General features: G+C 40.9%; 1 protein-coding gene across 1 annotated transcript in view; it reads left to right on the top strand.

Moving 5' to 3' along the window:
* Positions 1 to 12,394, top strand: part of LOC124722162 — a 182,239-nt gene that overhangs the window by 103,342 nt on the left and 66,503 nt on the right. Inside the window, exon 3 of the mRNA XM_047247364.1 lies at positions 11,174 to 11,208. Coding sequence (XP_047103320.1) covers positions 11,174 to 11,208 — 35 coding nt within the window. The remainder of the gene's footprint in view (positions 1 to 11,173; positions 11,209 to 12,394) is intronic.

Below are 12,394 nucleotides of genomic sequence, written 5' to 3'. Positions count from 1 at the left end.
TAGTGACTCTCAGTTTGCTTGGCTTAGCCTTTACATGCCTAGGATGACAAATCATTCAGAGACCTGATTCAGGGACAATTCGAGTTCCTATAGACTGGATTCGCTGAACAAGCGATGGAGAACAGATTGTTAGGTTCAGGATTAGTATGGTAATAGTGTGGTAGTTAGCAATAACTGGTGCAGTGGTAAATGTATTTTTTTATGGATAAGGGGGGAAAAGTAATAAGACCTGAGGGTCTAGGTCTTCTTCTTGGGGGAAGACAACGTAATATCGCTACCCAATTTCAGGTATGATAATGAGAATTAGTGAGAAAGCCGCCGTAAAGAAGTGCATTAACAGCCACGGCTGGGAGCCGCATGTGTGACGACGTGTGGGTCAGAATAATTTACATGTAAGGGTATTGCGAGGAAGGTTAGCTGTGCCCAGCGAAAAACTGCACTATGCAACAGTGATGACAGCAGTAGGCAGGTCAATGTCACCATACTAAAGCAATTATTATGGGCTGTGTGACTAGGGGCCAGGTTTTAGTGAAGCAGATGGGCGTTAGAGCGATATAAATATATCTGGATTTTGAGACGTAGGCATTCTGTCGTCGACAGATCCCAGTGGCACTACCGGCACTGCCGGCATTGGCAGCAGCAGCCGCTCACTACGGGACCTGATGCCACACGCTCGCCAATCTGCCGTCTGTGGCTGCTACCGCCAGCGCTAGAGTTACTATAGTTCAATTCTTTTATCTTGGCGGTTCGCACATGCCCGCCCAGACGCGGGAGATTGCTGCGTTGCCAGTTTTACGCGACAAGAGAAGCAGCGCCATAGTATTAGTTCGCAAACATATGTTTAGGGGGGAGCGCGCAGTTTATGAAGTAAAGCCACCACGGCCGCATTAACCCTTTCGCTGCTACAGAGACGGCTCCCCGCATTCCGCGATGTGCGCGATTATGTCATCGTTGCACTGCTCGCCTGTGCAGACACATGGTGTTTCGACTGCTTTGACACACTTTATCATTCGATTTCACAAAAACTATTTGGCCCAAAAATTTGATTTTTACACATCTTCTTGACTGATACCTTCGCCCCATATATGACTTAATTTTGCCAGCCGGTATTGCTGTGTGGTTCTAGGCGCGTCAGTCTGGAACCGCGTGACTGCTACGGTCGCAGGTTCGAATCCTGCCTTGGGCATGGATGTGTGTGATGTCCTTAGGTTAATTAGGTTTAAGTAGTTCTAAGTTCTAGGGGACTGATGACCTCAGATGTTAAGTCCCATAGTGCTCAGAGCCATTTGAACCATTTTTGACTTAATTTTGTTTCGATGTTCAACGCAGTTATTGTGCATCATTAGATGTAGTAAACCATTGCACGAAATTTTGAAGAGTTTGCAGAGGTAAAAGTCCATAGCGTGTACTTTCCGTATGGTCGATTTTAGTTGACACTAGAAATTTCAAAAAATTACATTCAAACGAATAAAATTCATGAAGTATGACACTTCGATATTGTTTTTAAATAAAGAAAAAATTAATCACCAAACAAGGTTTGAATTCAGCAACTTTCACTCAGCAGCCATACGCTTTAACCATTACGCTGACACAGCTTGTCATTCAATGCATCACCCGGAGGACTCTAAACTATCATGCAAATACCGACAAACACTGTTGTTATGACTATGAATTACTCACGTTTTGACGAAGTACAATAGGAAATAAACAATTACCGCTGTTCTTTATTGCGAAAAAGCGGTTAGTGAGAATGATACAAACACCTTTCCTTGCTATCGCCTGAATTAGGAGGCTTATTGCTTGTTTGGTTTAATTAATTAATAGAATGTGAAGCAATTGGTATAAAGAATGCTTTTTCCAAACTTTCTGTAAAAGAAAGTCTGCTATCAAGACATTGCTTTTGTTCAATTACTTTATTTATGACTGACCGTTTCTAAAACTGAAGACATTCGTCCGTGCTCTGCACTGCAGTCGAGCTCTGGCAACATCGTTCTCTGTTCATTGGCTGACTGTGTTTTGTGACGTCAGATGCGCAGAACGAACCTAAACTCGGCCGCCGTCATAAATGACGCGCACTTTAGTGGGGCTTAATGCCTCAGTACCAGCTGCCAGAGGGCAGTTGAGTCTCCATGAGCAACCGCAGTAAACTCGTGCAGAGCCAGCTGGCTGTCAGGGCTCAACACCGTTGAGGAGAGTAGGACGCTGCTGACGTCACGGTCATGCATACAGCTCCTCTCAATACGCTGAATCGTCCGCCACATTTGCCCCAACTCTGCGGATTCTGCAGTGTTTACCTTGTGGGTAGTTAACCTATTCGCGCAACTTTTTACAGTATTTTGTATAAAATATTTCATACTGCATGTATGAAGTGTTCCAAACAATAATGTGTATAGAGATATTTAGAATGCCATTTTTATACAACAGAAAAATTGAAATATAATATTACATGGCTGTAGAAACGTAGGACTGGAACTTGCGTGGTAGCTTGTAAATATTAAATGTAATGAGTTAAGAATCGGTACCAGTGTCTTCACATATGGATGTTATGCAATAACAGCTTGTGCCTGTTTATTAGTTTTTGCCCATATACAAGCAATTCCAAAAGTGGTGTTTATCTTTTAATCATAAGTGGATATTTTAAGAGATGCGGTGCTATGAAGCCCCTCGAATTGTACTGAGAGTGGACTCAGCCCTACAAATATGTTCATACAGGTCCATTACCCAAAACTAAAATTTTATTACTTTTTTAATTAGATTAAATGAGTTCTTTACTAACAGGGAGATCTGAACAACCGCCCCCCTTCCCCCAAATACCGACTGCAAAATTTGTCTATCTGGAATTCACGCTGCTATTAAATGTTGTTATCATTAACACAATAATAAGATAGAAAATTTGTTGCTTGTTGAGTTGTGGTTATGTTGCCTGTGCAGGTTCCCTCACAATGACCAATCTGTTACATCTTAATTATCACTCGTCCTACTGTTCCTGTCTAAGAAATGGGGTTAAGTACTGTTCAATTAGTATATGTATGTTTGTGATAACGATGCATAAATAAACCACAATAAATATTCCTCTCTGCTTCCCAAACAACTACGAAAATATCTCAGAAATCGAAAATTTATTTGACGAACTGTTTCAGTATAGTTTTCTACTGAGGAAAGAAACGAAATTTTATGCAATTAGTTTCATAATTAAAGACACTTTTACTAACATATGCTTACAATACACAACTGAGGTGCAGGTCCTGGTTCCCAGTTGTCTCTGTGGCAGTTTATGATCCGTTTTTTTCTTCGGTCAGAGCCACTTGGAAATCTAAACACGCGGAAACCATTTTTGCAGTGGTTAGGCAGTTCACAGCTGAGCAGCCACCCATGTTTCCGACGAATTCTTGAGAACATTTAATTAGAAATCTTCATTACCCTCCTGATTCGTATGGCTCAAATGGCTCTGAGCACCATGGGACTCAACACCTGAGGTCATCAGTCCCCAATTCGTATGTAAACAAGTACGAATATCCTGCACTTTGGGGAAAACGTAACGGACAGTCCAGCTCAACTTAGAGAAGTCTGCCAGCCTACCACGATAATTCCATCAGCATTGAACAGCACCTACGCAGCATCCAGGGCCGCAGCCGCCACCCATACATCAGCGCCGGCCAGAGACAACAGAGGGAGGTGTGTTTGCCTCGCTGAGCTGTAACACGGCATGCACTGCAATTAAATAAAAGCATTCTTTACAGTCAACAGTATTTCCACTGGGCACAGCGGCTTGTAGCCACCACTCACCCCCCTCAGTGCAACTGCTCTCTTCACTCCAGATTTCCGCAAAGGCGTTTCGTGAGAGGATCGTCTTCTTACCTACGAGGATTCCCATCTAAATATTTCTGTAACACTCTTACTGATTGAACTGATCGATAACAAATCTAGTAAAACAATTCTTCGATGTCTTTATTTAATCCTACCTGGTGGAGATCTCAAACGCTAGAGCAGTATGCAAGAATGCGTGTCAAAAGCAATATGGAGTCGGTCTCCTTTATAGGAGAGCTACACTTTCTCAGAAAGTCTACTATTTGTTTTCCTTCCAACTGCCCTTATATGTTCTTCCCATTTCATTCCGTTTTGCTATGTTATACCTAGATCCAAAGTGACTTCGGAAAGTAAGTTATATATGTCGTCCCAGCGAAAACTATTGTGCAACAAGACCATGCAACAAGAGATAGACTCAAGTTACATTTACCAAGAAATAGTAAACATAAAACTCAAAAGAGCATTTTCTACCAAGGAATAAAACTGTACAATAAATTACCAAAAGAGATTAAAGAAATTCCAAAAATACACTTATTTGAAAAGGCAGCTAAAAAGTACCTGTAATGCAATACATTTTATACATTGAAGGATTACTTAGATAAAACAGAGTAGCAGGTTGATAAAAAATGTTACACAAATAAATAATAGTAATAATAATAATAATAACCATCATAAAACAGCCAACATTCCACATAACACCTTCACTTTATGTTTTATTCTTTCTTTTTTCCTTTCTAGAAATACTTACCCACAAGCTATGCATAGCACAATACTAGCACCTCTTTCTGAGCTCAACATCTCACTTATTATGGAGGGATGCTGGTTCAGATTTTTGGAATAGCAAATGAGAAGTTGCAGTACAGAAAATGGCCCAGAGATCACCAGTGTGTGTGTGTGTGTGTGTGTGTGTGTGTGTGTGTGTGTGTGTTTAGTGACTGATAGTGAGATATGAGTGAACAGTGTGGCATTACATTATTTAATAAGTTATTTGTAAAAAAAGTATTTTAGACCAGGAGTAAATCAAATGAATGTCTCTAACTAGAAGTCTGTAAATATACGTGTATACTAATTAGCTAATTTTAAAGTGGTCTAAACTTGTAAATACTTTGACATGTCCTATATCCTTGTAAAAAGAGATCTACGGATGATTAAAGCTACTACTACTACTACTACTACTAATTACACAGATGTGTCGCAAGCAGAGGGCGACATACGAAATAATGAATCTTCTTTAGTATAAACAATGACAAGTCGGAGCTACAAGCAAATTACTAGTGTCGATGCTTCTATACAAGTCCCTAGTCTTGAAGCTACTACTGAACTGGGCGCGAACAGTCGGATGTCCTCTTCACATAGGGGCAGCTGCTGGAGGGGGGTCGGTCGGCGTGCGATTGGCTCAAGTCTTCTCACAGCCATCTCTGCTCTATCGTTCCCGACTGGCATGCCGACTCTTGACTTTTCGCCGTAACGTATAATATCATCGATAGGAGTTTCTAACCCGAGCACACGTTGACTAACAGGGAGACCACCACAATTTGAGATCAAAATGAACGACGCAGAAAGCGCAAGGCTTCACTTTACAAATTATGAACTATAAAGAATGAGAATAAGGGAATAAAGACGAGCTCTGGTGTCTTTTAGAAGACGATAATACTAAACTCTTTTGCAAAAAAACAAAAAATTGGACAAGTGCAGACACATAGTGCTTCTGCAGTGCACACGGGAAGACAAAGCGAATTTCATACAGTTAATACCTTCCATATTAGTCACGTGATATCCCCTACTTCTCTTCAGCCGCAGATCTCGCTATAAGTTCGCGTTACTGATGCCGGTAACCACTCATTAGACGAGGAACCAACCATTTCTGTTGACAAATAAATTCATGTCACAGACTTACTCGACCATCATTGACTAATATGAGTTTTGGCGTTACTGCCCAGCAGCCACAATTTCGTGGCTTGCCAGAAATCTGTGTGGTCGTGCTCGCGGGTGCAGTGTAAGACATGACCGACGTCTTCTGCACAACATATACGCTAGCTCATTTCTCAGTTTCTGTGATGTGGGAGAATGTCTTGGCAGTTCAAATAATGTGCGAACGACACTGAAATTTAGTAGACCGTATAGTGAAAAAGATTTGCCTACTTCTTATTGGAAGATTAACGGCATGGCGTTTTGAGGAAAGTATATAGTTTGTAGTCACAGCAGAGTTATCGTGACTTTTTCCAGCTTAGATTGGTTTACAGGGCTTTCGGTTGTGGGTTCTGCAATATTAACTGAAAATAGAAGCATGACTGATGCTATGTCATTCTGATGTCTTACGGAAAGGACAGAACATAGACATTTTCTCGTATTTAGTTACACTAATGAAATGACATGAACATTCCATAATTATCAATATCAGATCCTCCTCGTGTCCTATGATTTTGAAAACGATTCACAACTCTTCTAGTAACTTCGAGTCAATATTGTACAGTTGTCACTGGTATCTGCTATGGTAGTAACAAACTACACCACTACAGAAGACATTTCTGGAGAGACGCAACAACCGCAGAGAAATTACGGAAACAATGAACAGACGGACTAGTTTCATTTTTCGAAGTTAATCTGCAGGTAAAGAAAAAAGTACGTAAGCCCAAATTACACCCATCCTCGTATTAATATGTTTCTTTCCAAATCAGATGATATAAAGCTGAGATAGAGTTTTTGTGAGTTTGAATGATAACTGCATTTTGTTGGATATTTTGTTAACTGGATTCATTTGTATATCTATTCCAACTATTTCCAAATATTCGGGATGGCCCTGTAACGTTGGTTGTGTATGAACACATTGGACTAGCACTGAGCAAGACTAGGGTTCAATGTTCTGGCCCACCATTGAAATTTAAATTTCCCATTGCTTCTCTATATCGCTTAGGACAAACGTCTAGATGCTTCGTTTAAAAAGCGTACAGCCGATTTCCTTCCTCCCCTTAATCTGAGCTCGTCCTCCATCTCTAATCCTTGGCACCGGCAGAACGTTAAAACCTAACCTAACATCCTTCCTCAGAATATTGCACTACATTATGTGTGCACACTCTCTGTTTTGAGGTCAAAAGTGTGTGATACCTTGCTGGTCGTGATGTTTGTGCCTGGTGCGTTTTGGAGATACTTCTTCACACTATATCCTGTTTGATAGGTTTCCTCCTCTAGTTTCATTATTATGTCGAACTTTTGTGACCCCGACATTAACTACAGCTGCTCGCAGTTGCTGGTTTAAAAACCGGACAGTCAAGGATAAAATTTGGTTGAGTACCAATTGTATCACTTTCGGTCAAATGGAATTCTTTATTAATGCATTCAAGGATCTCAAACACGAACGTTCATTTTGCGTTACAATCTAGTATATACTACATAGTATTCAAATTGTTTACCGTAGGCTTTTTCTGTGGAAAAACACACAATAATACAGCCCTTTTTACTAGTCAAAGGTTGCTCTGGATCTGTGGCGGCTGCTTATAACCAACGCTTGAAGAGTTGTAGAGTATTTAGTGTTCATAGGCAGAAACCTTATTATAGAGTGAGTGGTCCCGAACTCGGGACTTTAGAGTTTATACTAATTGGATTAATAACAAATAGAGACAGTCAATGTAACAGTCGCTGCGTGCAACAGCCTCTGAATGGAGGGTAACCTGAAATAGAGAAAAGTTAAGATCGTAGTTCTGATTCTTCAGGTCTTCTGCATGCTCTCCAACCACTTCAGTAACCCGCACTGACAGAAAAGTCCATCTTTGGGTTAATATTCAACTTACACGTCACATTGACTCGATTGTCGATTACGTCGTCAAAGCGTCGACCCGTCACGTGATTTTCTGCAATTGGCTATTTTGTGGTAGGTTCGTCCTGAGAAAGTCGAGCCTCATCAACCGTGATGATTTTTTCCAGACAGGAATTATCCGCATTTTGCATTTCAGTCAAGTCGCAATAGGCGTCCAGTGTTGTTAATCGGGAGTCAAGGTGTGCGGGGCGGACACTGCACACATTTTTCGCTTCTTCAAAACATTCTTGAGAATGTCTTGGACACTTGACTCAGAGATGTTGTGACAAAACAACGATGACAAACTACCACTGCATGTCTACTACTTAATATTGCCTGCTCACAACCGGCTGGTCGAATGCACATCTCTTGTTTACAGCTGAAATCGTAGTTACTGCTTATACGCCGGGCATAAATTCAATCTGGGAACTTCTTGCACGGATGGACGGTATATTGCTCTCATATTAAATCGCTGACACTAGAACGGACTTTTTAAGCAGTGAAGGACTTTGTCTTCAGACTGATTTAACCTACAGTGTTATTAATCTGTGCAAATTGGAAACTTCTGTCTGACAGCGGCAAATTTTCTTGCCGTATTAGGAACCGGCTCTAGTTAGGTGCCTGCGGAAGCTTGTAGACAGCCCTTTGTGTGTCATAAACTGCATTTTCCCTAACTTTAGATCACATGGCACAGGAATATCGCGCACATGAACTCTGTCATTGTGTCATTGGATGTTCGATTGGCACCACGATTAATGATTCAGTGTACATGTTCGCTCTAGTACACTGAATGAGTGTGATGTGATTGATACTTCTCCTTCTTGGTGCTACCCTCTTACGTGAAATATTTATGTGGAGTGAACTGAGATCCCTGGTACTTTTGCTACCATTACTGACACTTAAATCGTAGACAGACATGTAGGAAATCGTGTGCACCTATTTATTCATTTAAATCGTACCTCTGTACAGGTGAGTTAAGGAAGTAAGCTTAACGTTTAACCGCTGTGGACTTTAAAGCGATTGGTAAGGAAGCTCTGGCTCGGATTGAGGAAAGTTGGGGAAGGAAAGCGGCCTTTTCAGAGGAACCTTCCTGGTATTTGCCTTCGGCTATTTACAGGAACCAGAAAAACTTATACCGGGATGACCGCCTTCTCTAATATGAGTCCACTGTCTTACCACTGTGTCACATTCTCAGTAAGAAGAGGAAGCGTCAATCCACTGCTTCTGAACCACGTCGCAGTGATTCGATAAACTCTCCCAACAGATTGTTTACCTTGTTCTTTAGATCCTTTCACGGCAGTGCTCTCAACACGTCTCGGTTGCTGAGCTGTAGGCAGCTGTTGAGCGATCTTTGATTATCGTTTCTTCCCAGCGCTTCCAGTTTCTTGTGGAGTCCATCTCACGACGAATCGCAGGTCTTAGGAGGGCGACATTGAAAGCTACGCGTTACGTGGAATGTGTAGCCAGGTGAAACGTTAATTGATGTTACTCATAATATTAGCACTACCTAAAAGCCTTTCTAAGTTTAAGGAAAATTAACTTGATAAGACAAGACAAGAAGAACCATGGAGTGATAATTAGCTAGTAAAACTATCGCCATTTCTGTGAATCATTCCAACATCTCAGACAGAACCTTACTCAAATAATGGCACCGTTTGACCAAAGATGAAAAGTAAAAAATTTTTGGTAAGGTCTTATGGGACCAAATTGCTGAGGTCATCGGTCCCTAAGCCTACGCACTACTTAATCTAACTTAAACTAACTTTCGCTAAGGACAACACACACACCCATGCCCGAGGGAGGACTCGAACCTCCGACGGAGGGAGCCGCGCGAACCGTGACATGACGCCCCAGACCGCGCAGCTACCTCACGCGGCGATATCTTTTTTCCTTGGGCACGTAATCCATTGTTTGCACGATTCAAAAGGAAGTAGCTCCTAGATAGTTTTTACCAGAATAAATGCATTATGTAACAGTTTTTGCGCGCCTTTACAAGCTCGGCTGTTTTTCGTGAGCTAACAGACTTCACATTTTCGAATGCTGTGCTCCGTCTATGGAATTGAATTAACTAGTTCTGCAAGAGCAGACAAATACAGTATAGCTGCATTTTCTGGTTAGCTGAAATGCTGAGGCGTATTTGCTTGTGATTTAACTGCTTATGTGCACCGTGTCTCAAGGCCTGGACGGCGCAGTTGGCGGATTCGCCAGGGTACTTGGATGTAGGTGTGCTAATAATAGCCACGCCTCATGTGTAAACATTGCGTAACAGTTTTCTCGCAATGCAACAGTTGGCGCTCACACAGCTATGACTAGGATACTAATTTTATGTCTTTCAGAGTCAACGTCAACACTAATGGCCTTCTGATTTTCTCTTTCGATAGCTCTTTCTTTTAAACATTTGAAAAATGATAGTTCTTGTTCGGTGTTTGTAGAGGCATGAACCTCAGGAGCCGGTCGTAATCTGTTTATCTAAACTCGCTACAAATGTTAGAACAGTTCAACACTTGCACTGCACTATCTGTCCTTCAAGCTGATGTAAATGAATACCATTTTGGATGTGTAGAAAGATGCGACGGGACTTAGACAGACGGAAAAGTCTCTAGATAGAGCATAGTTCGAAGCGTGACAGTCACTGAATAAGCAGAAATGAAGCAGTTTCGTTACATATAGAAAAAGCTCTAGTGACAAATCTGACATAACAGAGATGTACTTAACTTTATGTCTTATTACTTTTCACTCGTAGGGGTCGTATTGTTTATTACTTCACACCAAAACAGTCAGCTTAGAACCATCACAAACCTTTAACATTTTCTATTATTTTAGATTAGTTTCGATTTCATATAAACAGAGGATCGACACATATTGTCAACATAACGTAGGAGTGCCATTCGCTGACATAAAAAGTGCTGAGAGAACACATGAGTTTATGAAATCGATCAGTTTGCTGATATAGATGAACAAGTTATGAATGCCCATAGCGTAGTGCAATAGTGGCTGTGTATAAATATTGGAAAATTATAAAACTTTTAAATAGTTTTAAATATACGTTTTCATTGCTGAGTATAGTTCAAGCCTGTTTCGTATTCATTATGGACTTCACTTAGGTGAACCAATTGAAGATAACGCCCAGATAGTGGACATACCGACACTCGTTTCGTACTGATACCATTTGGCGTCATTATATCTTCATTGATTTTATCATATCTGTCAAAAGACTTCTTGTAAGACATTTTCTTTAGCTATTGTGAAATATACGTAACTATATACATTATTATTACTAAACATGTTACAGGGGAGTAACTGATGATGTGTCATTTACTTTGTAGTGTTTTTCATAGCGAGTAGATCTCTTTTGCTCACCTTGTGGTTGGTGTGACAATGCATAAACTCGCAACTCTAGCTAAAAATCTAACATGGGTGCGTTTTATGAGTGAATGTATCACTAAATTAGTCTGATGCTCACCAACGCAAGTAACGAGCCATACGCAGCAATGTTGTCGATATGACACTGTCACTAACTTTTTCTCTTACTGTTTGTGGAAAATACCTCCAGTGTTGTGTTTATTGTTGCAGGAGGCGGAGGCGCAGGGAAAGGGGGCGGCGAAGATGTAAGTACCGCTGCATTTCCTTAACGGAGTTTTCTTGGTATAGTTTTCCTGATGAACTTCATGAATGGAAATGTGTTGAGTGGCTCGAAGAAATGTAGGGTGAAACCAGACAAGACGCTGCTTGGCGTAACTTCTGTCACGTTTCGAAACGTTCGTCAAAACTCGCCTGCTTTCACTCAGTCGTGCGACTGTGTTTAATTCATTATGAATTGAAAGAAAAGAAAAAAAAGGTTCTTAAACATTCTGTACACCGCATCATAGTTCTTACGTCAATTAGGAGAGACCAGGGCTCCCCTTGATTGGTACTGAGCGAGGTTTAGCAGTCTGGAGGACAGCGATTCAGAGCCCCGTCACGTTTCCTTAAATCTCTTAGAGCAAATACCGGAATGGTTCCCTTGAAAATATACGGCCGTCTTCCTTCCCTATTCTATTCCCAGTCAGACACAGTATTCTGCCTCTTATGACTTCGTCGTCGACAAGGCGTTAAATCGCAATCTTGGTTTTCCTTCTTAGCTGCTAAGCGCCTTGTTAGCTCTCATAAAGAAGCTAAATCGTAAAAACTGCTCCGTGCGGGATAGCACCGTTGTTCAAACACAGAGTTTGGCGTCTTTGTTTTATATTGCCCCACTCAGGCCTTCTTACGGCAAACTGCTATTTGGCCACGATAACTTGACGATTTCCCAAGTACTGTCAGAAGCGGAGAAAATCGGCACTACTTGAAAGATACTCATTTGTCTCCGAGCGCTGCCCATGTCAAGCTGCCCCTATATGAAAAGTATTACAGAAGGCTTGCGTCCACTAGCAATTAACTTCTGTAAGCACTTGCTGAGGTGTTTACATTAGAACAAAAACTTACTCAAGTTTACTTCTTCAAGCCACTGGAACAAATTTATTTCAGGAATTCGCCGCAAGTACTTGGTACACAAGTGCAGTTATTCTTAAAAACCGGAGCAGTCGCCACTGTTGCTTCATTATTATTAATGAATAAAAATCGTGACGTAACACAAAAATAAAAAAACAGAAAGAAAATATTAGAGTATATGCATTGATGTTACCAAGAAACACAATTCAATTAACTAAAATCAGAGGACTTTACTCACATTAAAAACTTTGAGGATGTCGTATGTAAATTTCGAACACCTCTTGTCTATTGTATAATCAAATACTCGATAACAGGAAACAGTAT

The sequence above is a fragment of the Schistocerca piceifrons genome, chromosome X, assembly GCF_021461385.2.
Source record: "Schistocerca piceifrons isolate TAMUIC-IGC-003096 chromosome X, iqSchPice1.1, whole genome shotgun sequence".
Lineage (NCBI taxonomy): Eukaryota > Metazoa > Arthropoda > Insecta > Orthoptera > Acrididae > Schistocerca > Schistocerca piceifrons.
The sequence above is the reverse complement of the archived record's forward strand: the minus strand, read 5'-3'. Positions and strand labels throughout refer to the sequence as shown.